This window comes from Myxine glutinosa, chromosome 9 (genome assembly GCF_964187855.1).
Source record: "Myxine glutinosa chromosome 9, kmMyxGlut1.1, whole genome shotgun sequence".
In the NCBI taxonomy this organism is placed as follows: domain Eukaryota; kingdom Metazoa; phylum Chordata; class Myxini; order Myxiniformes; family Myxinidae; genus Myxine; species Myxine glutinosa.
This window is the reverse complement of record NC_136269.1, coordinates 88034357-88054282: the sequence shown is the minus strand read 5'-3', so window position 1 is coordinate 88054282 and position 19926 is coordinate 88034357. Positions and strand designations below refer to the sequence as shown.

Here is a 19926-nt window from a genome sequence, read left to right as displayed (position 1 = left end):
TAATAGGCTTTGCATTTTCAGATGCTTTCAAGTTAAATTTTATTACGTTTGACCTTTTCTACATAAACAAATACTATAACTGTAATTTTTGGAATATAGAGCTCATTCTGTTCACTAATTCTTGATTTATTTGAGTTAGTTAGCTGCTTTCAGAATCCAAGTACAATACACTCATCATATAAATACAGCTCATTTACAATCAACGTCATCAAATATATTTAATATGTCTGCATGTGGGATACACCCCTGTATGTGCTTGCATTCTGCAAGCATGCCCCTCTCAAATATATATATATATATATATATATATATATATATATATATATGTATATATATATATATATATATATATATATATATATATATATATATATACACAGACTTGGCATTTAATATGGAATATTTTTTTTGAGGGGGTGAACTTACTTTTCAAGATGACTTAGAACCAAAATATCATTGCAATTATGTTGAAATTATTCTAGATTTTGTTAATGTGACCTTTAAAAGAAACAAAAACCACATTTGACATTTCGAAGCAAATAAATTGATCCCTGAAAGTGATGTAAACTGATATCGAACTCAATTCACGGACAGTACTGTGTTAAACTTCTGTACGTTTTCCAGAAGTATCTCTTTATTTTGCACATTAGCAAAAAAAAAATTCAACAAAAACAAAAGCGAAATTATGACTGGGATTACAGACAGTAAAATTACAGTTCAGTACTTCGTGTAACCCCCACGAGCATTCAGGAGAGCACGTACACGTCGAGGCATGCTGTTCACGAGATTTGCCAAGGTTTGGACAGGAATCGCTTGCCATGCAGTGACAATAGTCTGCTGAAATTCACGCACAGAGGCAGGCTGCTGGTCCAAGTGGTCGATTTGACGCGTTAATTCTGCCCACAAGTTCTCTATCGGATTCATATCCGGGGACATGGCAGGCCACTCCATATGCTCTACACCACAGTCAGCAAGAAAGTGTTGGATCATGCGAGCACGATGAGGCCGTGCATTGTCATCTTGGAAGACAAAGTTTCCTCGAAAGGCTGCACGGGCAAATGGAAGCAATGTTTCTTCCAGAATGACCCTGTACTTGAACTGGTTCAGGTTTCCATTCAGAACAACCAGGTCAGTTTTGCCCCCTGCATGAAAAGCAGCCCAAAAGGTCACCCCACCACCTCCAGCTTTGACTCTTGGCACTATACAATCTTCGTTGTTGGCTTCATGCACTTGGCTGCGCACTCGGACGCGGCCATCTTGACGATAGACCAGAAATCTAGACTCGTCACTGAAGGTCACGTGATTCCAGTGTCCTGGCTGCCATTGACGGTGCTCTCTGGCCCACTGCAATCGGTGCTGGCTGTGTTGTCTGGTCAGACGTGGCTTTCTCAGGGGACGCCTGGCACGATAGCCTGCTTGAACCAGTCGTTGGTTGACTAGCCTTCTGGATACAGGCACATTTGTCAGTTGCTGCCACTCAGCCCTAAGCCGATTAGCTGACTTGGTACGGCCATTGCAGACTAACCGGTGCAGCTGGAGATCATCTCTCCTTGTGGTTCTGCGTGGACGTCCTGGCCTCGGTATTGGAGTAGGGACACCCCTCTGAGCATTTCGTTTCAGGATCTTTGACACCTGACCTTGAGTGATGCCATACTGCCGAGCAATAGCACGCTGTTTCATGCCAGAATTTCGTAAAGCCACCACTCCATGACAAACAGCATTGTCAAGTTGACAGACCATCTCCAGAGGAAGCAGCAATAACTTTTGTAGACGTGCAGCAGTTGTTTTCCACTAATACAGAACGCAACAACCCTTGTATACCCGATTGTGAAGCCAATCGTCAAATGTACCTGTCCTTACATTTTGTCACGCCACCTGTGATATAATCCTGTTATTGACTTCTTGCTGCGAAAGACAATCAGTGACATGGTTCTTTCAACAAAGACATCACCGTAGGGTAAAAGAAACTCACCAGATTGATATACTGAGTTCAGAAAGTAAACCCAAGTCAAGAAAAAATATATATTCCATATTAAATGCCAAGTCTGTACATACTAGGTTGGCTCGGCTCGCTACGTTCGCCTCACCACGTGTCGTTACAGAGGAACAGGCTTGTTTTAGCTGAGGATAATGAATGTACATCAGTTTCTGTTTTGTCCTGATTTACACCAATCATAATACAAACAATTATTTTACACAAATTTGTCGTGTTTGTGATATTACATTTTTATAAGCAATTTAGGTTGAAAAAATATATTAAAAAACAAAAATAAACGCTCAGCATATACATACAGGAGGGGTAGGAGCAGACTGGAAAGTTTGGGACGATTACACCTCACCACCACGTAATTCAAAACACCTCACCACCACGTAATTCAAAACACCTCACCACCACGTAATTCAAAACACCTCACCCCCCCCCCCCCATGTAATTCAAAACCCCTCACCACCACATAATTCAAAATACCTCACCACCACGTGATTCAAAACCACCACAACGTTATTAAAAACACTTCACAATCACGGAAACAAAAGTTTCAGGGAGTAGTTCAGTGACAACAGACACTGCCCAGTGCCCAGATATGTAGATATGTAGATATATAGATAAATGACTGAGTTGCTGTTTTGTCATGGTTTACACCAATCATAATTCAAACAATCATAATGCACAAATGTATTTGTAATATACGTGATATCACATTTTATACACAATTGAAGTTGAAAAAAAAATTACCTCCCCAAAAATTCCCCCCCCCCCCCCCCCCAAAAAGAATTGGAAAATTTAAAAAAAAAAATACCCTTCGGACATACCGACGGAAGAGATAGGTGCATACCAGAAGTTTGGTACGATTTCACAAAAGTTTGAGGGAGTAGTTCAGTGACAACACAGGACAGACACTGCACATATATATATATATATATATATATATATATATATATATATATATATATATATATATATATAATTATATATATATATATATATATATGTACACTATACAGACAAACACTTTATATTCCATCATATTTGAATAACCAAACTTTACCATGGTATATGCACAAAGGTCATTCTTTTTCCTCAACACAAACATATTCTGTGTTGGTCTGATCTGTCATGAAAGACTTACCAATTGGAGACCACCGAACCCCATAACAGGAGTTACATACCTGGAAAGCTCCTCATGGGATAACCCATTGAGCGACCTTTGGAATTTGCCCAGGGAGCTGATTCAAAGGTTTACTCCATTCTAAATATACCATAGGACCTTTATGACTGCAGTGTAGATGAGACGGCAAGCTTAGCATCCTAATCAGAGGACAACATATTACTGAATGCAGCACCCTATGCTGCCCTGCACCAATTTACTTGAAATCAGTACCAGACAGCTCAGAGGTAAAAGTGCCAACAAATGAGTTCTCCTGCCAGTAAAACCCAAACCCACTAACAAGCAAATCAAGTGCAGAATTTTAGCTCAAGGCCCAGAGGATGTCAGAGCAGCACTCCAATTACTATAATATCAAACTACAGCTTTACGAAAAATGTATCCCAATTGGCTAGGCTTCGCACAACAAATAACTATTTAATGCAGAGCGTTGATTGAAGTTTGAGGATAAAAGAGGCCTTAATCATTGGAAATGTGACAAAGGGCAAGACATGTTGAGATAAAACAATACATACCAGTGTGAGGATCTACAGAAAAGTAGGGATGTCCTTCAAGGAGGCTATACACCACACGAGCACTGTTCCCATACGTGGGGTCATCTTTGTCCGTCGCGGTCACTTGAATCACCGGAGTGCCTGGCAGCAGATTGAGGTGACATTATTATTATTATTATTATCATTATCAGAAACCTGATGTCAGACATTTATTTGCTCATTCCTGTTCCAGGAGCTGCCATTTACCTTTAAGTTTCAAATCCTATCGGCTTAATTTGCAGTTCACCTCAACCATATGCTACCCCAGCTGTGCTACCTTTCTGCCTGCATTCCGTCAACAGCATCACCCTTCCTCTTGCACTCTCAAACTCCCTGCTCCATGAGTTATGGATGGAGGAGTACATCGATTAAGCCTTCTCCTCCTGAGACAAAATGCTCATTATTTTTTCCTCTCTCTGCGCCATTTTCTTTCCCAAATGGACTTCAGCTCGTGCTTATGTTCTTGAATCCATCAGATCTCTGCTAACTAATTTACTGCAGCAAGCTTGCCCCTCTAAATTCAAACAGTCGTTCCTTACTTCAGAATGTCGTACCTGATATATGAAATTGCCGATATTTACTTCCCTCTGTCAATCCCCCCCCCCCCCCCCCTTTGCAACACACAACTCAATGAACTCATGACATATTGATGCGCAAGATTACCTACGGAGCGGATGAGAAAAAAATTGACACGCTTTAAGATCTTCACCTTAACTCACTCAAAAACTCTTCTTCCGATGGAGTTTAATCTCCGCAGGATGTTTTCCCTGGTGGCATTGCAAATTCGCTGGTTCAAAATAATACAACATGCATCAGCACCACCCCCACTCACACTCCTACATGCTGCATCTCAATTCAGCATCACCTGAAAGCTCATTCCCCATGTGTAAAAACACGCTCTGGTATTATGGTGTATGCGCAATATTCCTAACATTGTTTAAGACCTTTGAAAATTGTATTTATCTCCATCCTGTCAATTCACTGTCATCGGTTTTGAATGTCAGGCATGAGAGCTGACTGAATTCCAAGACCTTTAGCATTAATATTTTTAACATTGATTTGCGGCACAGAGGTGATTGATCTAGTAACCTTTCTCAACTCCTACTTTGTCTTTGTGCTTGTAAAAAAATCCATATTTGTGTCAGTCCGTCTGTCTTTGTTTTTTCTAAATGGCTTCCAGAGGCTTTACTGCAGGCTGATAGGTATGTATTTTCTAGATTAGCTTTACATCTTCTCCCCCAACCCGTTGCTCCCCCATCACTTCCCCCAAGAGATTATATCTTATCTAAGCAGTAACCTGGCTCTGAGCCATATTTAGGCAAAGTGACCAATCCACCTAAATTCTGGCATCGAGCCTAGGGATCTGCGTCCTTATCCTCTACGTGATTTGCTTTTGTGGCTCCACCATGTGCATACAAGTCTACTTGTTTAAGCTTCCGTATGTTTCTCACCGACATTAGCCATCTCGGGCACTGTTCCATGATAGGGTCCATCAAGGAACTGGGGGGCGTTGTCATTGATGTCCTGGACCTTCACCACAAACTCTGAAGGTGGTTCCAGGGGATTACCCGTCTCTCGGTCCACCACCTGGTGAGCATGCAAGGATGAGTGTTAATGGTACTCCTGGTGAAATAGTGATAATGGTTGTTAATTGAATAATTGACAGGCTCTTAACTCAACACTCAGACTTGAAAGCAATAACAACAAAAATCGCTGCCCTACAGGCAAGACTCAGGTCCGACATTTCGACCACTGAATGGTCTTCATCCAGGACCGTGCAGGTATTGTGTGCCTGGTGTTAACCATTTTCCCAATGAGAAGTGGATGCCTTGCCATCTGGACACCTCTATTATATATGGAGATGCCTTCCTTTTGGATTTTGGATCCTCCCAATGGCAATGTTTTTTTTATGGCGTAGCCCATCGTCCGTCTGCATGTATGTATGTATGCATGTATGTCCCCTCAAACGTATATCAATCAGAGCTGAGAATCTGGTCACATGACAGGGTGATGTGATTACGTCTGATGTCATTACGGCGATATGGCGGCTGACTCTCCACACACCGCCATTTTGATTTATATGCCGTTCATGCCAAACATATCGTCAAACCTGTCATAGCCGGCGAAGCCGGTGTTGTCAATGAATGCGTACGTATTATCTATCTATAATTCCAGTAATCTCTGTGTGTATGTTTGTATGTTTGTATGTTTGTATGTTTGTATGTCTGTATGTCTGTGACCGCTGTTTCTCGACAACCACGGGTCCGATATACTTGAAACTTGCCAGGTATATTGCTGGGGACCCGAGGATGTGCCTTTTCAAGGTTTCATATTAATCGGAGAAGTAGTTACCGAGCTATGTCCAAAAAACGATTCAACCAATCAGAGAGCAGCGAGCTATCACGTGTGCCGAACGTGGCGAACAGACTCTGCCTCGGACGGCACATTTGAGAGCGTATTCATTTATTTCACGTTGGAAAACTATGTTGCCGTTAAACTATGTTTTAAAACTAATTAAAACTAATTTGCGATTCATCGTAACTGCGATTTGCGACCTTCCGGACAGTGAAGACTGCACTTCCGGCAGCCAATCACAGAACGCGTTGTTGCGTAGGCGTGGCCGATGTGAGAGCGAGCCGAGCCGAGCGCGTGCGCCATTACGGTTCGTAATTCGATTTCTTCCGGAGAAAATAATAATTTCTCGATTTCTTATGCGCATTATTTCTCCCAATTCAGTCAGAGCGAAGGGCGGAAGCGAAGAGCGTTGTTTTTTTTGTTTACGGGCGTACGGGCGTACGGGCGGGGTAGAGCGTACGGGTAGCGTTTTTTTTTTTTTTTGGCAAGGAACGGGCACCCACGTACGGGCATGCCCTAGTGTTGAAAAACCAGATTATGCTGGATCCCTTGGCTTGAGAATTTCGAAGCTTTGACGCACCAAATCGCTCAATGGAGGCCGCCATCTTGCGGATGCGGAAGTATGCATAGCAAATTGAAAAAAGTTCAAGAGGAGTTTGTTTCACCCGTCTTTGTTTGATTCACAATCTTATGCACCTCTAATTTGTAATTAAAATACTTTAAGACCAACCTCGTTATCTTCAACGAAAATCGTCACCAAACACCAGAAACAATGAGATTCGAGCATTTGAAAAAATATTTCAAAAACCAAATCACTCAATGGAGGCCGCCATCTTCCGGATGCGGAAGTATGCATAAAAAAAATTGCGAAAAAGTTCAATAGGAGTTTGTTTCACCCGTCTTTGTTTGATTCACAATCTTATGCACCTCTAATTTGTAATTAAAATACTTTAAGACCAACCTCGTTATCTTCAACGAAAATCGTCACCAAACACCGGAACCAATGAGATTCGAGCATTTGAAAAAATATTTCAAAAAAGCTTATTACGCGTTTCGGACGCTGAAAACGGCATCAAATATTCTAAAATTGACGAAGAATTATTTTTTAGAAATCTCGCGGCCGTAGGGGATAGTTTTTCACGGCCGGAAATATCTGAAGTTGAGACGGAATTCACCGAATTAATCAAGAAGTAAATTTTATCAATTTTAATCTCATTCAGAATGCAAATGGTGTCATTTTAGGTCTGAATTTGCGAAATTTTGTGAGCTGACCAATCAGCGATCAGCTTGTCAGCCAATCAGCACCATCGACACGGTTTGATTAACGACAGTCACACATTGCCGTTGAAACGGCGCTATCGTCTGATCTGTCGGCACTGATCTTACTGCAAGCTAACTTCTTCTGGTGGAGGAAGCCGCAGTGCCCGGAGAGAACCAGCCCTGACAGCGACTGAAGTTAGAAGACTACACACATACTGTGAAAACGTATATTAATTAAGCCCAGTTAAAATTTCTTAAAATAGGCCCTAAGCTAGCACATCGTATAGTTACTTCCTTAAGCTTCTTGTGACATTTATTGTATGTAGGTATTGGGGAGGACTGTGTGCTCTTCTCTTTTACCAAGTCTTACCAGGTACGGTACCTACTACACCTACCTACTACCAACTACCCACTACCAACTACCTACTACCAACTACCTAACCCACTGATCACTGATGCCATCGTGATGGGTAAAATAGTGGCAAGAGGCTTTGGCTTCGCCGGCTCATTGCGGCTTTGCAGTCGGGTACTAGTATATCACAATCGCCATGCTCTACCTTTACATTTTTCATTCAAGGTGAAACACAAACAACCCGATTGTTAAAATGACCATCAAATATCGAAAGCATCGGCGTTACGTCTCTTCCAACAATACGGTACCGTACGTATTGGCGTTATGCTTGGCGTTAGGCCTTAGGCGTTATGCTTCACCTTAAGACAAATTAAGCCCAGCTTTCTTCATACAGTACGGTCGTGTATCGTTTCAGTAGTATAGTTTTCATAATAATATTGTAAATATAACCATAATACTTTAATCCCAATGTCGTGAATTGAATGTTTATGGATTGAAGCGGTGTATGGTTCATGATCAATGATGAGCGTTGTTCGGCACTAATATTAATACCCGAGGAAGTTAGGAATTCACCTCGGTTTTTTGATAGTAATATCATTTTCGAAATAATAATAACGTAACGTTAATATTATAGTAAATCTAATCATAACACTAATCCCTTAGTAGTGACTGCAAATCTACATATTAAAGAGGCGGCAGTTTTGTGTTCGTTACATGTTACATCATTACGTCTATGATGTCATTACGACGGCTGCTCCACCGACCGACATTTTAATTTACAAGTAGGCCTACACCCGCTCACTACGGGAGCTGCAGCAGGGGTCATTCCTCTTTGGGGTATACAGATTACAGTCGATCTATGGTCGGGTCTCAAGAACATTGGGTGTGTGTTCATTTACCAAGTTTCTTGTGAGGCGATCGCCAAGTGTTTTAAGCATTCGAGCAAGCACTCAATTCAAAACCGTTAAGGAACGGCTGGCTTGGCAAGCACTAGCTAGCGGCTTGGTAAATGAGCAACCTACCAAACATTGTGGGGTATATAGATTACAGTAGATCTCCCCTCAGTTCTGTAAGTAAAACGTACCTCATGGATGTCTGGATTCCTCCAAATTTCTTTGTTTAATTCTTTGTTTAATGTTATAAACAGCATTAGCAACTGTTTGAAAAGCTAATCATGTGTGTTTGTAGTTTATAATATTTTACAAGCTGGGCTACGCCGCTGTTGGACTTTTGGTCTTGTTTGTGAGGTTCTAAGGTGTACAATGTGAAAATACCTGGCACATTGTACACCTCAGAACTGTGCAACAGAGGTGTAGCATTAAGCTTCCCTGTGAAGGCGGACACAAAATCAGGTGAAATTCACAATTGGTTGATATATGTCTTTGAAGTATTTGCTTAAATGGTGCAGTGAGTTCAATAACTGGCTAAGAATTGTTGAGCGACCTTAATTATCTTCACAAACAACCACCAACTGCTGTCACTCAAGCAAACATTAAACGCGTTGAACAGTCAATCTTGGAGAATCATCAGATTACTAGAGGTGAAATTGCAAACAAATTGGATGTCAGTGTTCCACGTATGGAAACAATCATTCTTTCTCACTTGAAATTCAATGAGGTTAGTACAACCTGGGTACAAAGCTCGTTTGATGAAAAGGGGTAATTTGTATGGACATTGTAAACAGAGCCCCTACAACACTATCAGGAGGACGCAGATGACTTATTGAAGAAGATCCTGATATGTGATGAGACGTGGGTCCATCATTCCACATTGGAATCAAAGCATCTAGTGGACACATTCTGGGTCCTCACTATCAATACAATTTAAATGTTCAACCTCAGTGGGACAGCTTATGTCAACAGTATTTTGGGACCTTAATGGTTTAATTAATGTGGATTTTTGTTAATGAAATTTGGTAAAATCAACACACAGTACTCTACAGTGACCTACCTGTTAGGCAATGAAGTGCGAACGCTGCATATAGACGATGATCCGGTATGCTCTCAGGGTATGATTTTTCACGATAATGCTCGCCCTTACACGGCAAATGTGACCACTACTACATATAGGCCAAGAGTAATAGTGTATATAGGCCCAAACCTGGAGAAAATTTATAACAAGCTGAAAATTTCAGGAAAAATGCCTATAGGTATGATAAATAACATAAAAAGTCCCCAAAAATCCTCCTTGTGCTTTTCAAGATGGCCGCCAAAATTGCCGCCATCTTGGTTTTGGATATTTTGAGTGTTTTAGTCATGTAATTAATGATTTTATAGGATTGCTTGTGTTTGAAAACCTACGTTTCGACACTTTGTTTGCATTTCTACCATGTCTACTTGTTAAGATATGATAAAAAAACAAAATGGCGGCCATCTTGAAAAGCACAAGGAGGATTTTCGGGGACTTTTGGTATGTTTTAAACTCATTTTTCTGGACCTTTCCTGAAATTTTCAGCTTGTTATAAATTTTTTCCAGGCTTAACTTATAATTCTCGGCCTAATAGCAGAGATGAGTTGAGACGTTCTAAATCATTCTAAATAAAAAGTACAGTCCAGACTTGTCACCTTCTGATTTTCATCTCTTTTGAACATTTGAAGTACCTCTAGGTGGCATTAAGTTTACAAATGATATCTCACCTGAAACTGTGTTTGAAATTACTTGAACATATTCGCTATGAACAACAAGGCACCTCGTCCTGAAATGGCTACTTAACCATCCCAAAGATTTCTACTAAAGACACTGCCAAATTGATAGGACAATTATACAGGAAGTGGACAAAAAATGGAAACACCTGGGTAAATGAGGAACACCAAACAACGGCTTCCACACAGCTGTGACCCACGTGTTAATTAAGCAAATAACATCCCAGCATGCTTAGGGCCATATATAAAAATGCTGCACAGGCCGAGTTGCTTATAATTATGGCTCCATATGTCATGGCTTTCTCAGTCACCAGATCTGAAACCAATCGAGCATTTATGAGATATTCTGGAACGACACCCGAGACAGCGTTTTCCACCTCCATCAAACAGGTGTGAGTTGATTGACTTTCTCATGGAAGAATGCTGCCGCATCCCTCCTGCAGAATTCCAGCCGCTGGTGGCCCAACGCCCTATTAAGTGACTTTACATTGGGGTTTTCCATTTTTGTCTTGAGATTTGGTGAAGTTCCATTAACTTTTCTGTAATCTTTTATTTTTATAAAATTCCTCCAGGTGGGAACAGAAACATCCTCAACCTACAAGTGTGCATGGAAACAAAGGGTTCTGAAAGAAGCAAGTCCTATATGATATCAAAGCTTAATTGGAGAACCCAATATGTTTCCCCCAGAACCATTTATTCTCAGAGCCAAAAAAAGAGACTTCTATTTCAATGGCCTCAGGAAACAAACTACCACTGGGAACATTGTGTGAGACTGGCTGCAAAGTACATATGGAAGGGCCATTCCTTCACAATCAGTGGAAAACCTTTTGTCTGAGCCTCATATATTAACTAATCAGAAGGCAAACTTACCCTCTTAGATGCAATGGGGTAGACATGTCTACAATCAAACTGAGATAACTCAAAATGCCACATGTTGTTGTATCTGGCAAAGAAACACGCTGCAATCCCCATTTTTATTGGACAACAAGGAGACGAGAAGAAACCTTTTTCAATCCCGGTATGGTCACTTTGCTGTTCGAATTGAAACAGACGGGAAGAGACATTCACCCCAAAATCCAACAATTGCTTGGAGCATTCTGTCGGCTTCATTCTACAATGTGGAAGCAAATAGACTGCTTAATGTGCAGGAAGGTTTCGAATCTTCTTGACCACAGTAATTCCGAACACTGCTTGATTGTTGCAAATGCACTCCTCTTCCCAAAGTCATGAATTATATTATTTGGATCATTCAGCTTGCATGGCAAAAGCACTTTTGCTGGCTCCTCCAGGTTTGGTGAGGAATATATCCCTTCTGCGTTGGACAAAATGGAACTGTTGCAGCAACCACTTTAATATGTGACAACCTGCTCACATCTTGTCCGAAACTGCAAACTAAGTCTTATGCTTTTGGACAAAAACTGAGAGGGAATGAATTTCAATTTCCTGAAATCAAGCATCTCAATGCTTGTTTGAGCAGTTACTTTAACTGTCTCATTTGGAAAATGTGGATCCCTCTAAACTTTTACAGAAGACTAAAGCTTTTACAGTGATGACCCATCTCATCAAGTGATTAAGGTATTAAAATCTATATTATAAGAAAAACGTTTGGCTGTCTGTCTGTGTCGCCATTTTGCTCAAAGATGGCCAAATGGATCTTCTTCAAACTTTCATCAGCGAGTTTTGGGGAGTGTTTTAGGCCCCCACAATAAAGAGAAAAATAACAAAATTTTAATTTTAATTTTTTTTTTTTTTTTTTGTATACAAGATCGAGGCTCGTGAAAGAGCGAACATTAATCACACAAAAAGACAAACCGATACATAAAACATATAACATCGGGAGCGGTAGACAAGATGGGGAGAGAGGGGGAAGGACACAAACACAACATTTGAGAGCAGGGACCGAGAGACATGGAGACATCGAGAGATCTGAGAGAGGGCGAGGGCTTTGGGGGGGGGGGGGCATGGGAAGGGGGCGGTGGGAGAGGTATAAAACATATGGACACTGCCAGGACTTCCAGGAAAGAAGTTGGAATTTCAAACAAGGTGGATCTGGGGTGAATTAGCGGGGGTAGAAAAGATCAAGGTTTTGGATGGGGGAAGATAAGAGATGGTGGTGAACAGCTGTTTTAAAGACCTGGAGGGAGGAGTGGGATTGAAGGGAGTGAGGGAGTTTGTTCCAGAGGCGGGAGAAAAGAGGAATGAAAGAGTGAAGGTGAGCAGAGAGCCGAGATTTCGGCTGTTTAACCATCAGAGGGTTGCTGGCAGATCTTGTGCGACCTGTAGGAATATTTGGGGGACAGAGCACAGAGAGAGCTGGGGGTGCAAGGCCGGAGAGGAGTCGGTAGAAGACAGAAAGACCACCTACCTGCCTGCGGTGAGTGAGTGAAAGGCCCTCAGAGATAGCTTCATCGCGGGAGATTCCAATAATTCTGAAAGCTTTGGTTTCAACAGCGTGAAGCCGAGCTAGGTGTGAGGCAGGAGCACCGGCCCATAGGGGAGAACAGTATTCCATTGAGCTGCGGATGAAAGCCTTGTATGTGGTGAGGAGCTCAGGTGTGCCGAGGAAGGACTTCGCACGACGGAGGATGCCCAGTCGGCGACTGGCTTTGGAGGCCAGCTTGGAAATGTGGTTTTCCCAAGAATGGGAAAGGAAATGGGAAAGGTTAATTCTTCAATATGCGAACAGGATTAGAAGAGCACCAAGCAATGCCAGATATACCTGGTAGTCGCTGATAAATGTGTTTTCTAAATTGTTTTCACATTCAGTAGATTCATATACAATGCTATACCAGGTGAGTTGAGCATTTTATATTAATTGAGAGCCTCGGTCAGCCCAGGTAGCCCAAAAGGACCACTACATGACAACTTTTGATGTATTGAGCGGTCATCCAGTCTACCAAACATACTACAGGCAATGTAGCTATTCCATCTACAATAACAACTAGATGGTATTCATAGAATACTTACCCTGCACAGTCAACTTGTTGTGAGCCAACTCTTCTGTTTTTGAACATTTTTTTTCGTTGATCCAATATGGCTGCCAGATCACGTGAGCGATGACATCATACATTTGTATTCTCTAATATAATTGTTGCATAGATCATGCTCAATACATTTCAAATTGATCAGACTAAGTGTTGTCCCTGGTGAATTATGACGTCATAATTGTGGCACCCATGACATCATCGTTAACAACACCTATTCCCCATATGGAATTCTTTACAATGAGCCATGTTTCAATTTTTTTCCATGCAGCAGTTTTGGAGATATAGAGGTGCAACGTTTTTCGTTTTTTCCAAGATGGCGCCTGTACCACATGACCTATGACGTCATGATTATCATTAAAATATTCTACAGGAGGAGGCTCTCCTATGGTGAAAGTTTCGTGTCCATCAGACCAACAGTTGCTGAATTTTTTAAAATAATGATCGGATGGATGTGTTGTATTTGTCGAATTATGACGTCATAACGAAGGTATTCATATGTATTCCATACGTCATATGTATTCCCCATATGGAGTAGTTGACAATGATCCAGGTCACAATTTTTTCCATGGAGTGGTTTCAGAGATATAGAGGTGTGAGGTTTTTCCAAGATGGCGCCTGTACCACGTGACATATCACGTCATAATAATCATTAAAATATTCTACAGGAGGAGGCCCTCCTATGGTGAAAATTTCATGTCAAATGGATCAACGGTTGCCGAGGAAATGTATTTTAAAAATGCAGACACGGCACACGTATGTAACTGAATGCTTAACCCCGCTTTTCGCTTCGCGAGCGCAGGGTAATAAAAGGCAGTGTGTATGTGTCTGTGTGTCTCATCCTTGGCTCCAAAACGTTTAAACCTAGTGGGCCCAAACTTTGCAGGCATACTAAGGAAACTCCAAAAGAGTGCATGGGAACTTACCTCCATGAAAGGCTTTTTCCTTGGTCAGCTCAACATCATCTCACAGGGTCTCAGCTGCCATTTTGTTTCAGCCTATTCAAACGTACCTCGCTTTGGAAACATGATCTACTCACACGAGCTAATTAAAATACATTATCAAAATCTGCATTCAGGTTTGAGGATCGGATCTCGAGGACTAAATAAGTGCCGAAATCTGCAGTAAAATCAGAAAAGTTTATGGAATCTGAGATTCTTACAACTAAACGTATTTATTTATTTAAGAAAGGATGTCATCCCTCCTGCTCTGTCATCTTAATTTTCGTATTTCCATAGATAGGGTGTCACTCTACTAGGAGCTGTGATACTTATAGGAAACCAGAAGATTTGAACCATCTGTTTTTAAAATTCCCTCTATTATGACGGACCCAGATTGAGTCTATTTCAAAGTACAATATTAAAGACAATATTAAAGTACAATATTGGTGTGTCGGATCTGCCAAACATTTTTGTCCATTTGAACCAGAAGTATTCCCGACTCTGCAAGGAGGTTCTGAGATTTTTAAAAGAGCGGGAAATCCATATAGTATTATGGATTACATAAAGGCTCCTTCGTTCATCCCTATTATATCTGGGCACGTGGCGTATATAGAGCCTCGCGGCTCTGAAAACACCATCAAACTTGAAAAGAAAATGAAGAAGATCCCTCCTTCTCCATATTCAGCGAAGCAACGAGTGACATTTGCTAGTGACTGGTGGTATTTTGAGAGAGACCTGCAGTGCAGCCACTTGTTCAGAAACTGAAGGTGTCTAAACTACCAACTACTACGTATATCTCTTGAACTATCGTCAAATGCAAGTAGACAAACAAAGAACGGTGTCGACTCTTGTATTCACAGATTTTTCTCAGGCCTTTGACCTTGTTGACCATAACATTGCCATCATAAATCTGTATGAACTTGGAGCAAGACCCCATTTGATCCCTTGGATGTGTAGCTTTCTGTTTTGGGTGAAGCCAACAGGTACGCTGTTAAGGTCAGTTGTCTGGAAAACTCACCACCGTAGCAGGAGTCCCACAGGTGACTCAATTAGGACATCTGATCTTCCTAGTGCTTATTAATGGTGCACTTGACCGAGCCCCAATCCCTCGATGGAAGTACGTAGATGACTTACCAATCATAGAGATTCGCCACGTCACATCACCCAGTGCCATCACGGACGTGGTGGAATTGTTTCAGGAATTGTCGAATATGCCAGCAGTCGAATATGCGACTGAATCCAGTGAAGTGCCAACTCATGAGTATCTGTTTTGCGTGCAATCCACCTGCTCAACGGGATGCAGCTGGTCCAGTGGAAATAAACGGCATGCAGCTCCAAGACTACGACAACATGAAACTTCTTGGCGTTATAATCCAGAAGGATCTCCAATGGAATGAACATGCTCAGTACATTGCATCCAAAGCCTCGCACAAGATGTATGTTCTTCGCATCCTGAATCGCTTTGGTGTCTCGAAGGATGACCTGATGATGGTGTACAAGTCATATATTATACCACTTCCTGATTACTGTTCACCAGTATGGAATTCCGCTCTGACTATCCATCAGTCAAATACACTTGAACAAATTACAAAACGCGTTTTGAGGATAACTCTCCGAGACCAGTACGAATCGTATGACAATGCTCTTCAGGTACCTACCCGACAGACTGAGTTATCGACGACGCATTGAACGATGTTCCAAATTTGTGAAGTCGGTCTGCGACAGATTATTTGAGCAGTGGCAACGACGTCATTGTGACAGGTAAAGGGAAATCAGATGCAGAACCGAAATATGTCGTGGAAGCTCAGTGCCTTACCTTGTCAGACTTAAGAAGGACTCATGAGAACTATTTTTATGCATTCCCATTGTTATGTATGATAAGAATTGTATTGAATACGGTTACAATAACTAATGTATTTGCTTGTTGAAATTCATGTCATATATAAGAATTTATTGAATATTGCTTCGATCCATTGTTTTAACTCATTGTATTTTATTGTAAATATTTTCGCAATTCGGCAGATGGCCACAATGAAAATATCAATAAATCCAATTCAATTCAATTCAATCCTGCCCCCCGCTCACCCCTCCTCCTGCTCCCCACTCACCCCTCCTCCTGCACCCTGCTCACCCCTCCTCCTGCTCCCTGCTCACCCCTCCTCCTGCTTCCCTCTCATCTCTCCTCCTGCTTCCCTCTCATCTCTCCTCCTGCTCCCTGGTCACCCCTCCTCCTGCACCCCGCTCACCCGTCCTCCTGCTCCCCCTCTCACCTCTCCTAATGCTCCCATCTCCTGCTCCCCTCTCACCTCCTCCTGCTTCCCACTCACCTGTCCTCCTGCTCCCCTATCAACCGTCCTCCTGCTCACCTCTCCCTCTCCTGCTTCCTGCTCACTCCTTCCCTTGCTCCCCTCTAACCCCTCCCCCTGCTCCCCACTCACTCCTCCTCCTGCTCCCCTCTCCCTCTTCTCCTGTTTCCCACTCACCCCTCCTCCTGCTCCCCGCTCACCCCTCCTCCTGCAACCCACCCACCCCTCCTCCTGCTCCCCCTCTCACCTCTCCTCCTGCTCCCCTCTCCTGCTCCCCTCTCACCCCCCCCCCCCCTCCTGCTCACCTCACCCTCTTCTCCTGCTTCCCACTCATGCCTTCCCCTGCCCTCCTCTAACCCCTCCTCCTGCTCACCACTAACCCCTCCTCCTGCTCCCCTCTCCCTCTTCTCCTGCTTCCCGCTCACCCCTTCTCCTGCTCCCCCTCTAACCCTTCGTCCTGCTCCCCACTAACCCCTACTCCTGATCCCCTCTCCCTCTTCTCCTACTTCCCGCTCATCTCTTCCTCCTGCTCCCCACTCACCCCTCCTCCTGCTCCCCTCTCCATCTTCTCCTGCTTCCCGCTCACTCCTTCTCCTGCTTCCCACTCACCCCTTCTCCTGCTCCCCTCTAACCCCTCGTCCTGCTCCCCACTAACCCCTACTCCTGATCCCCTCTCCCTCTTCTCCTACTTCCCGCTCATCCCTTCCTCCTGCTCCCCACTCACCCCTCCTCCTGCTCCCCTCTCCCTCTTCTCCTGCTTCCCGCTCACTCCTTCTCCTGCTTCCCACTCACACCTCCTCCTGCTTCCCTCTAACCCCTCCTCCTGCTTCCCTCTAACCCCTCCTCCTGTTTCCCTCTAACCCCTCCTCCTGCTCCCCTCTCCCTCTTCTCCTGCTTCCCACTCACCCCACATCCAGCTACCCACTCACCCCTCCTCCTGATCTCAGCTTACCCCTCCTCCTGCTCCCCACTCATCCCTCCTCCGGCTTCCCACTCACCCCTTCTCCTGCTCCCCTCTAAGCCCTCCTCCTGATCCCCATTCATCCCTCCTCCGGCTCCCCTCTCAGCCCTCCTCCTGATCCCCGTTCACCCCTCCTCCTGCTCCCCCCCTCCCCTCCTCTACTCTCTACTCCCTCTACTTCCATTCCCCATTCCCCATCTTTCTCCTCCCACCACCCCTCTCCCACCCACGCTCTCCTCCCTCCTCCCCTTCTCCCCACCACACATCCCCCCTCCTCTTTCCCCCTTCCCTCCTCTCTCTCCCCTCCTCCCACTCCCCATCCTCTCTCTCCTCCCCCTCTTAATATTCCTGTCAGTGAAGCAACCTTGCGTTTCCCGGCAACACCGGGTACCTTTGCTAGTTTTCAATAATATCCAACAAAAGTTAGCGAGTTAGGATTTCAAAAGGTGAGTAGTGAAGAGTGGCAAGTCAGTCAGATTATGACTGTGAACACAGAACAATAATGTGTACATCGTGGCAGTTTTGGAAGCTTGATAGAGTTGAGTTGGAGTGAATGAGAGTTTGTACAAAAATATTGTTCAAGTAACGAGAGGATCTGCGGATCCTATACCTGTGCTGTGAGCGTGTAGTAAGCCTTCTCTTCTCTGTCCAGGCGTCTCGTGGCATGTATGTCCCCAGTGCGGTCATCAATGACAAAGATTGAGCCCGCACCATCTCCAGTCAACACATACTTCATCTTGCCATCACCAGGATCAGAGTCTGAATGCAACTAGGGGTGGAGAAGAAGGAGCAAAGGTTAGAGGTCATGCCAAAAAAAAAACATTAGACACATGGGTGAAGGGGAAGAAATGAACAGATATATATCTGGGGGGAGGTGATTGTTTAAAAAAAAAAAAAATTAAGCCAGGACATTAATTACCAAATTCTATAAGAGCGGGGAGCAGGATGAAGATAATTTCATGAGATCTCATGAGACATTTGTGTAACGGTCAGGCAATCACCATCGCCATGTTGGTGACATAATGGTGGAAACATGCCCTGGACATGATATCCCCTCCTTCTGTAAGTACACCCCATGGAAACATGCCCTGGACCCATATTCCTGAAGATGTGAGTTTAAATTTGTCAGAAGGCGGTAGTATTAAAATTTGGATTTGAAGCTTCTGAAAAGCAAGTTAGTCTCAGGGATAATTACTAAATGCCACTATGAATTTGTGATTTAAAACCCAGCTGGCTATGCTCTCTCAGTAAGGGAGCAATATGCCTGACAGCATCCAATCAGGTCAACAGGCAACGCCAGTCCACCATTTGTGGCTGACACTCTTTAACTCTCAGATGCAGGCGTCAACAATCCGACATAAACGCACCCATTGGGCCTCGGAGGCCCAACGGATGTATTCGTGTAATGTTTTTTTTATTTGTTATTTTTTATGGATTTTTTTTTTCATATCCTTTTTCAATCCAAGTCGATGCTCATGGATGTGTATTTGCTCAGAAAATGTGAATCATTGATCCTATTAGTTGAAAGAATCCCATACAAGTAATGATTCCTTTATTATTATTTTTTGCAAATAAATTTTTTGTTCTTGGTTTTTCAACTTTTTTTTCTCTAAAAAGTTGAGGCTCATGGAGTATTTGCTCAAAAAATATAATTCACTAATCCTCTTATTTAGAATGTCCAGTCACGTGAAAAAGTAAGTACACCCCATGTAAAGTTTTGACTTTTTCAACATATTTCAACATACAGCTATTTGATCTTCATTTCAACAATATTGATAGATAAAGGTGATATAATATAACAAATATCATGAAACATTTACATTTTGTAGTCCATTGTATAATTTAAATAAACATAAATGCACATTTCGCATGTGAAAAAAGTAAGTACACCCCTACATTTATCACTACTTCAAATACCTAAAATTAGAATCAGGTGCACCAGCTCAGGTGCAAATGATTAGAACATCGTTAGAGAGGATCTTGGAGGAACATGTCTTATTTAAACCTCAGACATTTCGTTTGGTTTGCTCTTTATTGGTGAAGTGTGCGGCGTCACCATGCTTAGATCAAAAGAGCTCTCTGAGGCCATCAGAAAGAAGGTTATAGATGCCTATGAGTCTGGGAAGGGATTTAAAAAGATCTCCAAACAATTTGAAATCAATCATTCGACTGTCCGGAAGATCATCTACAAGTGGAGAAGATTCCAAACAACTGCCAACTTGTTCAGGCCAGGCCGCCCCAGCAAGTTCAGCCCGAGAGCAGACGGCAAGATGCTGAAAGAAGTCTCTAAGAACCCCAGAATGTCATCACGGGACCTACAGGTAGCTCTTGCCACTGTTGATGTTAAAGTGCACGAGTCTACCATTAGAAAGAGGCTGCACAAATTTGATCTACATGGGAGGTGTGCCAGGAGGAAACCTTTGCTGTC

General features: G+C 42.9%; 1 protein-coding gene across 1 annotated transcript in view; it reads right to left on the bottom strand.

Moving 5' to 3' along the window:
* The window catches only part of LOC137435239 (cadherin-7), a 140405-nt gene that overhangs the window by 83724 nt on the left and 36755 nt on the right, over positions 1-19926 (bottom strand). The window contains exons 3-5 of the mRNA XM_068128857.2: positions 18109-18267; positions 5149-5284; positions 3680-3799 (exon numbers count right to left, since the gene is read on the bottom strand). Of these exons, the coding sequence (XP_067984958.1) occupies positions 3680-3799; positions 5149-5284; positions 18109-18267 (415 nt within the window). The remainder of the gene's footprint in view (positions 1-3679; positions 3800-5148; positions 5285-18108; positions 18268-19926) is intronic.